The sequence below is a fragment of the Lissotriton helveticus genome, chromosome 11 (assembly GCF_964261635.1).
Source record: "Lissotriton helveticus chromosome 11, aLisHel1.1, whole genome shotgun sequence".
Classification (NCBI taxonomy): Eukaryota; Metazoa; Chordata; class Amphibia; order Caudata; family Salamandridae; genus Lissotriton; species Lissotriton helveticus.
The window spans coordinates 159,015,384-159,032,602 of NC_136072.1; the positions used below are offsets into that span (position 1 = coordinate 159,015,384).

Consider the following 17,219-nt stretch of genomic DNA (forward strand, 5'->3'; position numbering starts at 1 on the left):
TCCTGCCAGGGGCGGTGCCAGCACCGTCCCAGACAGGATTTTGTGTATTCTAGGTAGGCAGGGCTTTAGAGGAAGGTGACTGCAAGTGGCACCCCGGTGCTCACTGTGCATAGGCCGGCTGGAACCAGTTCCAGGGGCACTCCAGCCCCTGGCCTGGGGAAAGCCCGCCAAAGGAGAGGGGTGTAACCACCCCCCTCCTAGTCCCACCCATAGGGCAGGACTTAGTCGCGTGCCAGCCCCTTTTTGCAGGATAAAGGTAGGACCTGGCCCCCTTCCAAATCAGATCATCTTTGGAATCAAGACACGACTTTCTACGAAAGGACATCAAGATTTCTTCTTCAAGATTCTCCCTTGTGACTAAGGAGTAGTCACCCTGCATCCGCAGGCACCATCTTAAGAACACTGCGGTCTGCTGCAAGTCCTTCCTCCGGAATCTGACTGCCCAGCTCGACGAGAACCGGCTTCCCTGGCACCTCTGACCTCTACCCACCTCTACAGCTAAGCTGAGAACCGTGGGTGAATCGAGACCTCGAGGGACCGGCCATCTTCAAGACTGCACGACTTCTTTCCAGCACGACCGCCGAGGGATCCTCTGGTGAGTGCTTTGGGGTCCGAGAAGCCCCGACCCTGAGCAGCCCCAGCACCGAAGTTCAGCCTCCCAGCATCTCCACGATCTGCGTGGGGCCCTTCTGCTTTTTGCTGCTCACCGCGTTGTTTGGCTACTAGCCCGCTGGCTTGTGGCCTTCTTAACGACGCCCGACGACATCACTGTTGCTGGTCTGGTTGCTCCAGACTGGCCCTTGCTCCCTTCCAAGAGAGGAGCACCCCGGACCCTCCTGGTCCACTCCAGACGCCATTTTAGGTCCACCGCGTGGGCTTGAATTTGCCAAGACTTGTTGCCCCAATCCTGGGTCCAGTGACGTCGAGAGCATCATCCATCGTGGGACAGCTCGTACCTCCATCCTGGTCGCCGACAACGCCTCCTGGTCCGTGAGACTACAGAGCCCAGCGTCGCCCACTCACCTAGTCGAGGTGACTACCATCCGGTGCCCTCCTGGTGCCACCTGACTACTGGCTAGTAGTCACGAACTTGGTCCCCTCTGCTTTCAGGTGTCATCTATCTTCGATCCAGGCTTGGATCACCCGAACAATCTTCACTGGTCGCCTGCCAGCAACTCCTTTCCTTCAGGCTCCTGGTTCGTCAACGGAGAATCCCGACGTCTTTTCAGATCTATGCAGCTGCAGCCCCTGGGCTAGGTAACTTCGGCATTTCGGTGCCTCAGCATAGCCTCACTATCCAAGGGTCCAGATCCACTTTCGTTTTTGACCTACCTAGTCGGGTTCGCCCGAGAACACTAACTTTGTGAATACTAGCTTCCATAGGCTTTTTCCCGCCTTGCGCGTGAGAGTTCCCACTCTGCACGTGGCGCCCCTAGGCCTCCTACTCCTAACCTGAGTGTTCAGTATTGTAGGCCTAGCGTTTCTAAAGCCTCTGAGAATCGTTACTTACCTGCTAGTAATTCGCATTCCACTTTTAGAGTATATGGTTTTTCGTGCCCCTCGGGCATTTGTGTAAATTGTGCGACTTAAAGTATTTTCGTAAGAGTTTTGTTGTGTGCTTAGCTCCCTGTCTCATAAAGAGCCAGGGTAGTCTTGTTATAAATAAATACACTGTTTATTTTCATAACAACTTGTGTGGTGTCCTTTCACTGGGTGTTCAAGGGGTAATGTGATGGTAAAACAGCTGGCTTAACACGCCCTCTAGAGTCTTAGCCTTAGACTGCTCGTATCCATGCTACTAGGATAGCTGGTCTATAAGGTTGACTTACAACCAATCATCAATAAGGGTTGTTTGGACTGATACATAGTGATCACTAGAATAGTGAGCACTGCATATCAGGCCAACTTCTCACATTGGTGAGCAGCGGTTGGGATTTGAGCTTGTTGTTGTTTTACCACACATATCCTAAGAATATCTTGTGAAAGATCACATAAGTACTAAGGTACATATAACTTAGCTTAGAATACTCTGAGTTCTACTGAACCAGCTGTTGTAGCTCCTAGGGCCTAGCACACCCTAAACTACAACTCTAGCAAGGGATCAGTAGGCAAACATATAGTGTAGGTAAGTGCACCACTTACACCTCACTAGAAAAGCATGTCTACCCAAGGAGAATCTACTGAGACTCCCCTTGTGGATGTTGACCCTCCACAGGTCAAATCAAGATATGCAGCTCTCAGTTTCCAGGAGATGAGACAAGTGTGTACCTCCAGGAAACTGAAACAGGGGTCTAACCCCACCATTCCCTTTTTAATAGGTCTCTTAGAGACTTATGATGCGAGAAAGATTTCTCAGCTAGATGGGAATATGCCAGCCTTAGAGGGTACCTCTGGGGATCCAGACCTCCCCAACACTGCCAATGCAGTTGAGGAGGAGGATCAAGAGGAACTCTCTGGGGACGAGGTAGACAAAGGTCTTGAGGTAGTCAGAAGGCTAACTAGGGCCAACTTAGACTTGCTTGGGCTAGGATCTGGGGGACCCCCAGTGCTGACCCTAAGTAGGCCTAACCTTGGAGTTAGGAGAGATAGATCTCTTTCTAGGGACTCCAATAGATCTCTGCACTCTAATGCCTCTTCTCAGAGGAGAAGGAACTCTCCCCAGAGGAGATTGACTTCCCCTCAGAGAATGGAGCATGAAGCTAGGATGAGACAGGCTACTCTGAGGATTGAAAGGGAAGAACTTGCCCTGGCCAAAGAGAAGCTTGCCTTTGCTAGAGAGCAGCAGATGAGTGGGTTAGCTCCCACTGGTGGCAGCAATCTGCCAAGAGATAGAGAGAAGGGTTTAGATACTAAACACCTGACTAAGATAGTGCCCCCCTTTAAACAAGGGGATGACATCCAGAAATGGATGGCTGCTTTGGAGAGGGCCTGCACTGTGCAGTGCATTCCCCAGAGTCAGTGGGCAGCTATACTGTGGCTCTCCTTTGATGGTAAAGGTAGAGATAAGCTCCTCACTACAAGAGTAGAGGATGCTAACAATTACCAGGTCCTGAACAATACACTGGTTGATGGGTTTGGTTTAACCCCTGAGCAGTACAGGTTGCTGTTCAGAGACACCCAGAAAACTCAGTCTCAGGACTGGTCTGACTTTGTGGATAGTGCCACTAAGGCTTTGGAGGGCTGGTTGCTGGGTAGCAAGGTTACTGATTACACAGGGTTGTACAATCTCATGATGAGAGAACACATTTTAAATAATTGTCAGAACCAGTTGTTGCACCAGCACCTTGTTGATTCAGATCTGACCTCTCCCCAGGAATTGGGAAAGAAGGCAGACAAATGGGTCAGAACAAGGATCAAGCAGAACCAGAACCAGAACCAGGGTGGTCAGAAGAAAGCAGACCAGAAGGGTAATGCTAAGAGTGAACAAAATGACCAGAAGTCTTCACCAGGTCCCCAACAAACCAAAGAGGGTGGGGGTCAGGCTTCCCAGAAGAAGAAGACTCAAGAAGGCCAGTCAAAAAGGTGGTGCCAGTACTGTAAAAGTAAGTCTCACTGGTTTAGTGAGTGCACCAAAAGAGGAGGACAAACTCCTACCACTACAGCCCCTAAGGCAACTGCACCCCCTAGTTCAGTCAGTAGTGGTAGTGTACCTCCCAAGGCAATAGTTGTGTTAACCTTGGGAACTGAGGGGTCTGACAACTTAGTTGGCACACTCACTCAGGCTGTCCTTGTCTGTACAGGGGATATGGATATATCCCCTGATATAAGTCCCAATACTTTGGGCAAATACAGGCAGACACCTTCGATTAATGGCAAGATGGCTCAGGCCTATAGGGACACTTGTGCCAGTGTCACCATGGTGACACCTAACTTTGTGGACCCTGGACAGATCATGCCAGGTACAGATTTCCTGGTGACCAATGCCAGCAACGTCACTACCAGTCATAGTATGGCGATTGTGGCTTTCTCCTGGGGTGGAGTGAAGGGTCAAAAGAAAGTTGTAGTCAGTTCAGACCTCCCAGTTGATTGTTTGTTGGGCAATGATTTGGAGTCATCACTATGGTCAGAAGTGGAGCAGAGGACTCACATGGAGATGTTAGGCTTGCCAGCACATGTGCTTGCTGTGACTAGGTCACAGGCCAGAAGATGCCCCGCTGAACAGGTGCTGGATCCTGAAAGAATGGACCAGACACCTTCCAAGAAGAAGAGCAGTAGGGTTAAGGCTTTGCCTTCCCCCTTGCCCCAGGTTGAGGATCAAGTCTCTGAGGAGGCTGATCTGAGAGAGCTGAGGGAAACTGAGCCTAAAGAGCTTGAACTTGATCAAGTTGAGTTTCTGGGCTCAGGGGGACCCTCCAGAGAAGACCTGGGGAAGGCACAGTTAGACTGCCCTTCCCTTGAACCCCTCAGACAGCAGGCTGCTGCTGAGGCTGCAGGGAATGCCACAGGTGCCCACAGGGTATACTGGGAAGATGGACCCCTGTACTCTGAGTCAAGAGACCCCAAGCCTGGTGCAACCAGGAGGCTGGTCATCCCCTTGTCTCTGAGAGGTTTCCTTCTCACCTTGGCCCATGAGATTCCCCTTGCAGGTCATTTAGGTCAGACAAAGACTTGGGACAGGCTTGTCTCACACTTTCACTGGCCCCACATGAATGAGAATACCAAGGAGTTTTGTCGCTCCTGTGTCACTTGCCAAGCCAGTGGTAAGTCAGGTGGCACAACAAAGGCCCCCCTCATACCACTACCTGTGGTGGGGGTTCCCTTTGAAAGAGTGGGGATTGACATTGTTGGTCCATTGGAACCCCAGACAGCATCAGGGCACACGTTTATACTGGTGGTGGTGGACCATGCCACCAGGTATCCTGAAGCTATTCCACTTAGGACCACTACAGCACCTGTAGTGGCAAGGGCCCTAGTTGGAGTGTTCTCCAAAGTGGGCTTCCCTAAGGAGGTCGTTTCTGACAGAGGTACAAACTTCATGTCAGGATATCTGACTGCAATGTGGAAGGAGTGTGGTGTGAACTACAAGTTCACCACACCCTACCACCCACAATGCAATGGGCTTGTTGAGAGATTCAACAGGACCCTCAAAGGGATGATTCATGGACTACCTGAAACTCTTAGGAGAAAATGGGATGTCCTGATCCCCTGCCTCTTGTTTGCTTACAGAGAGGTCCCACAGAAGGGGGTTGGCTACAGCCCCTTTGAGCTTCTGTATGGGCATCCTGTAAGAGGACCCCTGTGTTTGGTGAAGGAAGGATGGGAGAGACCTCTCAAAAAGCCTGCAACCAACATAGTGGACTATGTACTTGGTCTCCGCTCCAGGATGGCTGAGTACATGGAAAAGGCATCTAAAAACCTGGAGGCCAGCCAAGAACTCCAAAAAGCTTGGCATGACCAAAAGGCTGTCCTGACTGTGTACAAGCCTGGACAGAAGGTGTGGGTGCTGGAGCCAGTGGCCCCAGCAGCTCTCAAAGACAAATGGTCTGGGCCCCACACCATCATTGAGCAAAAGGGAGAGGTTACCTACTTGGTGGACCTTGGAACTCCCAGGAGCCCTCTCAGAGTGCTCCATGTAAACAGGCTCAAGGCATATGTCGACAGGAAGGACATGAGCTTGCTCATGGCCACAGATGAGGGACAGGAGGAAGAGAGTGACCCTCTCCCAGACCTGCTCACTCAGAATCCTGATGATGGATCAGTAGATGGTGTTGTCTTTTGTGGCAGCCTCACTGAGCATCAGCAACAGGATTGCAGGCAAGTTCTGCAATCCTTCAGACATATGTTCTCTCTGACACCCAGCCAAACTGATTAGTGTACCCATGATGTTGACACTGGAGACAGTCTGCCTGTCAAGAGTAAAATCTACAGACAGCCTGATCATGTTAGAGACTGCATCAAAACAGAAGTGCAGAAAATGTTGGAGCTGGGAGTCATTGAGCCCTCAGATAGCCCTTGGGCTAGCCCAGTAGTTCTAGTGCCAAAGCCTCACACCCAGGGTGGTAAGAAAGAGATGAGGTTTTGCGTAGACTACAGAGGCCTCAATGCAGTCACTAAGACTGATGCCCACCCAATACCAAGAGCAGATGAACTTATAGATAGATTGGCTTCTGCCAAATACTTAAGTACATTTGATTTGACAGCTGGGTATTGGCAAATCGGGTTAGCTGAGGAGGCCAAACCCAAGACAGCATTTTCTACCCCTGGTGGGCATTATCAATTTGTGGTAATGCCCTTTGGTTTGAAAAATGCACCTGCCACCTTCCAAAGGTTGGTGAATCAAGTCCTCACTGGGCTGGATGACTTCTGTGCAGCATATCTTGACGATATTGCTGTCTTTAGCTCCACCTGGGAGGATCATCTGGTCCACCTGAGGAAAGTGTTAGAGGCCCTGCAAAAGGCAGGCCTCACACTATCAAGGCCACTAAGTGCCAGATAGGGCAGACACAGGTTGTATACCTGGGCCACCTTGTAGGTGGAGACCAGCTTCAGCCATTGGAGAGTAAAATACAGGCCATCCAGGACTGGGCTCCTCCAATCACCCAGACTCAGGTTCGAGCTTTCTTGGGCCTGACTGGTTATTACAGAAAGTTTGTCAGAAATTATGGGTCCATAGTGACCCCTCTTAATGACCTGACAAGCAAGAAGATGCCAAAGAAAGTTCAGTGGACAGCAAGCTGTCAGAAAGCATTCAATGACCTAAAACAGGCAATGTGCACAGCACCTATCCTTAAGAGTCCAGATTACTCCAAGCCATTCATTGTCCAAACAGATGCTTCTGAGTTGGGTGTGGGAGCTGTTCTGTCTCAGCTGAATTTTGATGGTAATGACCAGCCTATTGCTTTCATTAGCAGGAGGCTGACCCCCAGAGAGAAAAATTGGTCAGCTATTGAGAGGGAGGCCTTTGCTGTGGTTTGGGCCCTGAAGAAGCTGAGGGCCTACTTGTTTGGCACTCACTTCACCATTCAGACCGACCATAAGCCCCTCTTGTGGCTAAATCAGATGAAGGGTGAAAACCCCAAACTGCTTAGGTGGTCCATTTCCCTACAGGGGATGGATTTTACAGTGGAGCATAGACCTGGTACTGATCACAGCAATGCTGATGGGCTCTCCAGGAATTTCCACTTAGAGCAAGAAGACTCACCTGGTCAAGGTTAGTTTATTGTCCCAAAGTTTGGGGGGGGGGTCATGTAGGAGAGTAGGGTCTGCAATCCTATGATCACCCAGATTTTTGCTTTTTGCTTCACTGGTTTACGACTTTCCCTGGCTGTGGGCCTGCTAATCAGACCCACAGCCTAGCTGTTCTCTCTAATCCAAATTGTACCCAGGTACTGAATTGGCCCTGGGCCCTCTCAAGTCCCTGTACCCAGGGCTGAGGTGCACCCAGAAGTCTCCCAGGGGCTGCAGCATGTATTATGCCACCCCTGGCCTGACTAACTAAATCTGACACAACTGGCTGCACGACAGCTGGGGCAAGGAGGTGTAATCACCCTTTTGCTTTAGATATAGTATGCCTATATCTAAACCTAAATGGACACACAGATCTCCTATCAGTCACTCCTATGGCAGGCCTTAACAATCCTGAAGGCAGAGTGCTTGGAATCGTGTGAGATAGTGCTCTGGCATGAGCTGAGCCTGTCTGCGGCTTTCGGGATCCATCCCTTAGCCGTTTCCATGATATCGCATACCATATACTCTTAAGTGCATTATAATCCTCGCGGTTATATGCCAACTCTGGTATCGCTTTATCAAAACATGTCGAGTAAGGTGTCATACGAATTGGAATACTAACCCCTCGCCAATTCTGGTGACGGGGTTAGCATTCCACCCTTCTAGAGGGACACGACATGGATGTAACCTGTAACCCCGGTTAAAGTCCAACAGAGCCTTAGCTCCACAAAATGGATGCTGCCACCGAGACACAAGTCTGCCCTCCTGCTGCTGGGAGTCCTCCCAGCCCAGGAGGCAAGGACAAAGGGTTTCCTGCCAGGGGCGGTGCCAGCACCGTCCCAGACAGGATTTTGTGTATTCTAGGTAGGCAGGGCTTTAGAGGAAGGTGACTGCAAGTGGCACCCCGGTGCTCACTGTGCATAGGCCGGCTGGAACCAGTTCCAGGGGCACTCCAGCCCCTGGCCTGGGGAAAGCCCGCCAAAGGAGAGGGGTGTAACCACCCCCCTCCTAGTCCCACCCATAGGGCAGGACTTAGTCGCGTGCCAGCCCCTTTTTGCAGGATAAAGATAGGACCTGGCCCCCTTCCAAATCAGATCATCTTTGGAATCAAGACACGACTTTCTACGAAAGGACATCAAGATTTCTTCTTCAAGATTCTCCTTTGTGACTAAGGAGTAGTCACCCTGCATCCGCAGGCACCATCTTAAGAACACTGCGGTCTGCTGCAAGTCCTTCCTCCGGAATCTGACTGCCCAGCTCGACGAGAACCGGCTTCCCTGGCACCTCTGACCTCTACCCACCTCTACAGCTAAGCTGAGAACCGTGGGTGCGACGAGACCTCGAGGGACCGGCCATCTTCAAGACTGCACGACTTCTTTCCAGCACGACCGCCGAGGGATCCTCTGGTGAGTGCTTTGGGGTCCGAGAAGCCCCGACCCTGAGCAGCCCCAGCACCGAAGTTCAGCCTCCCAGCATCTCCACGATCTGCGTGGGGCCCTTCTGCTTTTTGCTGCTCACCGCGTTGTTTGGCTACTAGCCCGCTGGCTTGTGGCCTTCTTAACGATGCCCGACGACATCACTGTTGCTGGTCTGGTTGCTCCAGACTGGCCCTTGCTCCCTTCCAAGAGAGGAGCATCCCGGACCCTCCTGGTCCACTCCAGACGCCATTTTAGGTCCACCGCGTGGGCTTGAATTTGCCAAGACTTGTTGCCCCAATCCTGGGTCCAGTGACGTCGAGAGCATCATCCATCGTGGGACAGCTCGTACCTCCATCCTGGTCGCCGACAACGCCTCCTGGTCCGTGAGACTACAGAGCCCAGCGTCGCCCACTCACCTAGTCGAGGTGACTACCATCCGGTGCCCTCCTGGTGCCACCTGACTACTGGCTAGTAGTCACGAACTTGGTCCCCTCTGCTTTCAGGTGTCATCTATCTTCGATCCAGGCTTGGATCACCCGAACAATCTTCACTGGTCGCCTGCCAGCAACTCCTTTCCTTCAGGCTCCTGGTTCGTCAACGGAGAATCCCGACGTCTTTTCAGACCTATGCAGCTGCAGCCCCTGGGCTAGGTAACTTCGGCATTTCGGTGCCTCAGCATAGCCTCACTATCCAAGGGTCCAGATCCACTTTCGTTTTTGACCTACCTAGTCGGGTTCGCCCGAGAACACTAACTTTGTGAATACTAGCTTCCATAGGCTTTTTCCCGCCTTGCGCGTGAGAGTTCCCACTCTGCACGTGGCGCCCCTAGGCCTCCTGCTCCTAACCTGAGTGTTCAGTATTGTAGGCCTAGCGTTTCTAAAGCCTCTGAGAATCGTTACTTACCTGCTAGTAATTCGCATTCCACTTTTAGAGTATATGGTTTTTCGTGCCCCTCGGGCATTTGTGTAAATTGTGCGACTTAAAGTATTTTCGTAAGAGTTTTGTTGTGTGCTTAGCTCCCTGTCTCATAAAGAGCCAGGGTAGTCTTGTTATAAATAAATACACTGTTTATTTTCATAACAACTTGTGTGGTGTCCTTTCACTGGGTGTTCAAGGGGTAATGTGATGGTAAAACAGCTGGCTTAACACGCCCTCTAGAGTCTTAGCCTTAGACTGCTCGTATCCATGCTACTAGGATAGCTGGTCTATAAGGTTGACTTACAACCAATCATCAATAAGGGTTGTTTGGACTGATACATAGTGATCACTAGAATAGTGAGCACTGCATATCAGGCCAACTTCTCACACTTTCTCTCTGTGTCATTGTCTAGACCTTATGTGCAAAAACTCCCAGTGGTTTTCTTGCCTCACTATCTCTCCCCTCCTAGCTGCTTTAAGTGCTCTATCCATCCCTCCCAGCTGTTACTTTACCCCCTCTCTTTCTCTCCAGCTATTCTCCATGCACCCTTATTGTATTATCACCCCATATCTTAACTCCCTCCTAGCTGGTCCCCCTACATCACTCTCTATATATCTTCGTATAACAGACTCAACAGTAGCTATGTGAGTTCCTTGAGAAGATATTTGCTTCCATTAGGTGTTTTCCTAGACATGCTTCATCTATAGGAAGGTGCTTTCTACAGGATTCTGGTGTGTGTTCTGCATGGGGAGCTAGATACTCTTGTAAATCTTTGGGACGCATCCTGTTGGTTTTCAGTATTCTCAAGACAGGAGTTGATCAGTGTTCCCAAGTTTGTCTAGGTCTGGTTTTTACATGCAAGTGCAGGCAAACAGCATTATTGCATGTCTAGGTTTAGGAGTGTTAGCACTAAAGTTAGACCTGTTGGCTTTAACAATGCTTGCTTAAAGGGTACTTTCTACTGCTTTTGGAATAGAGTTGTGAATAGGAACGGATTGTCAGAACAGGCAAGCAGTCTTTCCCCGTTGAATTATACTGAATAGGAAAGTGATTTACAAGCCAGCAAGCCTAGTGTTCCATTGACTGGGGGTATTTTGTTACTCAGAAGACAAATATATAAAAGGTACATACATACCTGTAAGCTGTACAGAATAGGCCGGTTTACATTTAGAGATTTGATTGTTCTGTTGTGATTTAGGACGGTTGCCAATGCTATCAAACTTTGTGTATGCTGAAAATAAAAACAAAACATATGTAAGTAACATTTAGCAAAACAGACTAAATTTTCTTACAATGTGTCCACAAGTATTTATAATCTCAGAAGGGATCTTTCTGTGCCAATAGGACCCCACCCTTTGCAACACCCTTGCCAGCCATGGGATGGCGGTCTGTTGGAAATCCTGTTCAATCCTCAAGGAAGCTGCTGTGACAGACAGACATAAGTAATTGTCTCTTCACACCAGAACCAAACCAGGTTAAAAGCTCCTGGATATCTTCTCCCTACTTACTTACTCAAGGCACTCACCCACTCAAAAGTGGAGAAGAGCACCAAGTTGGAGGGGTCCAACATTCAAGACATTGCCACACGATAGCACTGTGGAACACCAGACCTAACCTATGTAAAGTCTTTGACCAGAAGCTCACTTGTGTCGGTGCCTGCGCTGAGGCCCTAGGCTTCCCAGATTCTGTAGAACCACAGAGAATGCACAGCACCACAAGTATTGTGAAGTTAAACTTTCCCAGGAAGCCTAACCTGTGACATGTGTTAGGTCGGGTGCCTCAAAGTCCGGCTCAGCGCTTCCATTTACACTTAGAACCTGATTTAGGTATTTCGAGATATGATACAATTTCAGTTAGAATAATCAACGATGTAGTACCACTGGCATACTACAAAATGGTGGTGATAATTATGTTGGGGTAATTCCTCCACTGGGGATTTATTGCATCCACCAATGTCGATATTTCACATCATCGCCGACCGCAGGGGCTTTTCCTCATTATGTCCTTACCACCATGGATTTTTAGCAGACTATTTGCATAAACACCTCCACCTTAAATTCCCAAGTGGCAGTTAAAAAATGGTTTATTCTGGTACATATAGTGTTCTGTCTACTTGGGGTTGCTGTTGGTTACTCGACTGTATCTCTGTTGGACACTGGAGTATATTACTGATGTCAAATGGCCTCCAGTACTTTTGTAGATATGTAGGCCCTCACTACTTCTGGCCCTGTAAACTGAGATTGGAGTCTGCACAGGGATCACAATTTTAAGTTTTGCAATGTTTATCGTACTCAGTAGACCCAGAGATCTGTGGACCCCAGTACAGTCTGAAGACTAAGTGCTGAAAACAATTTTTTAAACAATATGTGGACAGTAAATGTCCCTTTGGCACGTTTCTGTAGTCTCCATGGAATCCTGGGATACATTCTCCTCCGCCTTATCCCAATTCTAAAACGTTTTCATCCCAAGCGGGCTAGGAGCCTTGCATTACGTAATTGTGGTCAGACCTCAAATTAACGGATTAGAAGTTAATCATTCCATGCTTCAAAGGACACTCAATCAATCAGGTCATTTATATAGCGCACTACTCACCCGTAGGGTCTCAAGGCGCTGGTATGGGGGGGGGTGCCGTTACTGCTCGAACAGCCAGGTCTTGAGCTTCTTCCTGAAGGAGAGGTGGTCTTGGGTCAGGCGCAGGTCGGTTGGGAGTGAGTTCCAGGTCTTGGCGGCCAGGTAGGAGAAGGACCTTCCTCCTGTTGTCGCTCTTCGGATGCGGGGGACGGCGGCGAGGGCGTGGCTGGTTGATCTGAGGAGGCGCTTGGGGGTGTAGAAGTTGATCCGGTTGTTGAGGTAGCTCGGGCCTTGGTTGTGTAGGGCTTTGTGTGCGTGGGTGAGGAGACGGAAGGTGATTCTCTTGTTGACCGGGAGCCAATGCAGATCTCTCAGGTGTCCGGAGATGTGGCTGCGTCGGGGGATGTCGAGGATGAGTCTGGCCGAGGCGTTCTGGATCCGCTGGAGTCTCTTCTGGAGCTTGGCGGTGGTTCCGGCGTAGAGGGCGTTGCCGTAGTCCAGTCGGCTGGTGACAAGGGCCTGGGTGACCGTCTTCCTTGTCTCGGTGGGGATCCACCGGAAGATCTTGCGTAGCATGCGCAGGATGTAGAAGCAAGACGAGGAGACGGCGTTTACTTGTCTGGTCATGGAGAGGGAGGAGTCCAGGATGAAGCCCAGGTTGCGTGCGTGGTCCGTCGGTTTGGGTGCGGTGCCCAAAGCGGGGGGCCACCAGGAGTCGTCCCAGGCGGAGGGCGCGGAGCCCAGGATGAGGACCTCCATCTTGTCCGAGTTCAGTTTCAGGCGGCTGGTCGTCATCCATTCGGCTACCTCTCTCATCCCTTCGTGCAGGTTGGCTCTGGCGGTGGCGGGGTCGTTGGTCAGGGAGAGGATCAGCTGGGTGTCGTCGGCGTAGGAGATTATGTTGAGGTTGTGTTGGCGTGCGATGGCCGCGAGGGGGCTCATGTAGACGTTGAAGAGGGTGGGGCTCAGTGAGGATCCTTGAGGGACGCCGCAGATGACTTTGGTGGCCTCTGACTTGTACGGTGGTAGGCGGACTCTTTGTGTTCTTCCGGCGAGAAAGGAGACGATCCATTCCAGTGCCTTGTCCTGGATTCCGATGTTGCCGAGGCGCTGTATTAGAGTGCGGTGGCAGACAGTGTCGAAAGCCGCGGAGAGGTCCAGGAGGATGAGGGCCGCTGTCTCTCCGTCGTCCATCAGAGTTCGTATGTCATCGGTGGCCGCGATGAGGGCGGTCTCGGTGCTGTGGTTCGCTCGGAAGCCAGACTGTGAGGGGTCGAGGGATCCGTTCGTCTCGAGGAAGGCGGCCAGCTGTTTGTTGACGGTCTTCTCGATGACTTTGGCCGGGAACGGGAGGAGCGAGATGGGACGGTAGTTCTTGAGGTCGGTGGGGTCTGCTGTGGGTTTCTTGAGAAGAGCGCTGAGTTCGGCGTGCTTCCAGCTCTCAGGGAAGGTGGCGGTGTCGAAGGAGGTGTTGATGATGTCCCGCAGGTGGGGTGCGATGACAGCGTCGGCCTTGTTGAAGACGTGGTGAGGGCAGGGGTCAGTCGGAGATCCGGAATGGATGGAGTTCATTGTGCGGATGGTGTCTTCGGTGCTGATCGGCGTCCAGGTGCGGAGGGTGGTGGTGGGTGGCGTTGTTGCGGTTGTGGCTTGCGTTGGTTGGTTGCTGAAGCTGTTGTGTATGTCCGCGATCTTGTTGTGGAAGTAGGATGCGAGGGAGTTGCAGAGGTCCTGCGACGGGGTGATGTCATTGTTTCCGGCGTTGGGGTTGGAGAGCTCTTTCACGATGTTGAAGAGTTCCTTGCTGTCGTGTGCGTTGTTGTCCAGCCGGTCCTTGTATGTATTTTTCTTGGTGGCGCGGATCAGTTGGTGGTGTTTCCGGGTGGCGAGCCTGAGGGTGGTCATGTTGTCCGTCGTTGGTTCCCTTCTCCAGACTTTCTCGAGGGCTCGACAGTTCTTCTTGGAGCTCTTGAGTTCGTCGGTGAACCATGGTGTTTTTCTGCTGCAGGGTCTGCTGGGCGGGGTTCTCAGAGGGGCGAGTTCGTCCGCGCTGTTGTTGATCCACTTCGTGAGGTTGTCGGCGGCCTGGCTGGGGTTCGCTGAGCTGGCGGGGGGGTGCTGGCTCAAGGAAGCGGTGAGCTGGTCGGCTGTGATCTTGTTCCAGCTTCTTCGGGCAACCTGTTGCTGGTGTTGGTGGATCGTCGTTCTTTTGAAGCTGAAGTGGACGCAGCTGTGGTCCGTCCAGTGGAGTCCTGTTGTGTGGCTGAAGGTGACGTCTTTGCTGGATGAGAAGACGGCGTCGAGTGTGTGTCCGGCGAGGTGGGTGGGGGTGGTCACCAGTTGCTTGAGTCCGAGGTTGGCGAGGTTGTCGAGCAGGCTGATGGTGTTGCGGTCGCTGTTGTTCTCCAGGTGGAAGTTGAGGTCCCCCAGGAGGATGTAGTCAGCGGAGGGGAGGGCATGCGGGCTGGCGAAGTCGGCGATGTCCTCGCTGAATCGTGTGCGTGGACCCGGGGGTCGGTAGATCAGGGTGCCTCTGAGGGTGGTCTTCGGGTTGGTGTGGATCTGGAAGTGCAGGTGTTCAGCGGTGGTTAGGGTGTCGTCGGTGTTGGTCGTGATGCGGATGGTGTCTCTGTGGATGATGGCGATGCCTCCTCCCGTCTGGTTGGCGGTGCGGTCCCTCCGGATGATCTTGTAGCCCTCCGGGATGGCGATGGCAATGTCTGGGGCTGAGGAGGCGTTCATCCAGGTCTCGGTGAGGAAGGCCACGTCAGGGGCGGTGGTGTCGAGGAGGTTCCAGAGTTCTACGGCGTGTCTGTGGACGGAGCGGGTGTTGAGCAGGATGCACTTGAGGTGGTTGCTGCTGGTGTTCGGCTTGGCGGGTGCAGGGAAGGTCCGGATGCAGGTGAACTTGCAGGCGTGGCAGCTGAAGGGTCCGTGGGTGTGCTTCGGGGCGGCTCGATGACATCCTGGGATGCGGCCGGTGTTGAGTGCGGTGACACATTTTTGTAATGCAAATGTCTCAAACATTACTGACCAAATTTACTCCAAACCACAAAAGTCCCTACTATAAGGAAAATACTAATTTCATAAAATGTGTTTCATTCCGTTCAGCCGCTTTTGCTTAAAACTAAAAATACATATAGTTGTTTGGATGAAAAAGCTACCTTTTTGCCTACACCCTCCCTTTTGCCCCGTAAATGGATATGCATGAAATCTGCCTTATCCAACTTTAGGCATAATTGGAGATAAAACTGAAAGACACATTTTTGTGACGTAGCCCATAATTTACAATTTTTATAGGTTTGGCCTTAATTGGAAAATGTGGGGAATCACAAATATTCCAAGCTGCTATTAGTCCAAGCAACTGGTTGCTTACTGCAACTTTAGGACGATGGGAAGCCTACACCATCTGCCATGGTTACCTGTCTCCTGCTTTAGAGCTCCACCTGTAGTTCTCTCCATGCTCCATCTCTGCTCCAGTGGAATGCAACAGCCTGAACTCTGCTCACCGCCGCCCTCAGCAGCTTCGCTCCCACCACCACAGACGACGACCTCACCACCGCCGCCCGCACTCTACACAACTGGATCACCGACTGTGCTAACACCATCGCCCCTCTCAAGAAAGCCTCCAAACCTAACACCAAGAAAGCCAGTTAGTTTTTACACCAAACACCGAGACTCCAGACGCACTTGCAGACAACTTCAAAACCTGTTGAGGAACTCCAAAACCTCGACGGACCTCGACAAATTCAAAAAAGCTACCGCCGCCCACCACAAACTCATCAGACACTCCAGGAACAAAGCACTTCAGGACAGAATCTCCACCAACGAACACAACAGCAAGGAACTCTTCGACTTCATCAAAGAGTTCGCCCAACCCAACAGCGAATCTACAGCTTTTCACTCCCTCCCAGGGCCTCTGCGACAAACTGCACTTTCTTCCATCACATAATTAAGACCATCTATGAAAACTTCAACGACAACAACCCCCACGAGGAACCCCCTCCCACCGCTCCCAGCAGCACACAGACGGCACTAGACAGCTGGACCACCCTCAGCATCGAAGACACTCTGAAGATAATGAAAGACCACCCACTCCGGGCCCCCATGGACCCCTGGCCCCACCACATCTACCGTAGAGCCGCAGGCTTCGTCACCCCGAGTTTCAATGTATCATCATCCTTCGAGACCACCTCCTTCTGCAATGATTGGAAACACGCCGAGATCAACCCTCTCCTGAAAAAACCCGCAGCGGACCCCACCAACCTCAAGAATTTCATCCGGCCAAAATCATGGAAAAATTCATCCGGCCAAAATCATGGAAAAAGCAGTCAACAGCCAAATCACCGCCTTCGTGGAAGAAAACAACATCCTCGACTCCTCTTAATCAGGCTTCAGGAAGAACCACAGCACTGAAACCACACTTCTCGCAGCAACAGATGACATCTGCACCCTCCTTGACAGAGGAGAGACAGTGGCTTTCAACCTCCTAGACCTCTCTGCGGCCTTCAACACTGTCTCTCACCACACCCTAGCCTGCAGACTCCACGATGAGGGAATCTGGAACAAAGCCTTCGACTGGATCCTCTCTTTTCTCTCCGGCAAAACGCAACGAGTCAGACTCCTTCCATTTCTCTAAGAACCAATTCGAACCACCTGTGGAGTTCCACAAGGATCCTCCATCAGCACAACCCTGTTCAACATCTACATGGTCCCACTCGCACCCATTGTCAGAGCACATGGACTCAACATCACATCGTACGCAGACGACACCCAACTCATCCTCTCCCTATATCCAACAAACCCAACATCACAAAATGCAACTTTCAAGACGGAATGGAAGCCATCGCCAGATGGATGAAGAACAGCTGCCTAAAACTCAACACGGACAAAACCGAGGTACTCAATATGGGCCCACACCCTGATGCCTGGAACAACACCTGGTGCCCCCCCCCCCCCGCCCTCGGGGACCCCTCCCTGCCCCCACGGACCACAAACGCAACCTCGGAACCGTCCTGGACACCGAAATCAAAATGGACCACCAGGTCAATGCCATCGCCTCCTCCTGCTACCACACCCTCCACCTTCTCCGAAAGACCTTCAACTGGATCTCCCCCGATTACAGAAAAACTGTCACTCGCGCC

The 17,219-nt window shown here is 51.4% G+C and overlaps 1 protein-coding gene across 7 annotated transcripts in view; it reads right to left on the reverse strand.

Moving 5' to 3' along the window:
- Nucleotides 1-17,219, reverse strand: part of LRRC34 (leucine rich repeat containing 34) — a 431,531-nt gene that overhangs the window by 47,517 nt on the left and 366,795 nt on the right. For all 7 annotated transcript variants that reach the window (XM_078666059.1, XM_078666060.1, XM_078666064.1 and 4 more), the window contains one exon: nt 10,640-10,735. In XM_078666059.1, the coding sequence (XP_078522185.1) occupies nt 10,640-10,735 (96 nt within the window). The remainder of the gene's footprint in view (nt 1-10,639; nt 10,736-17,219) is intronic.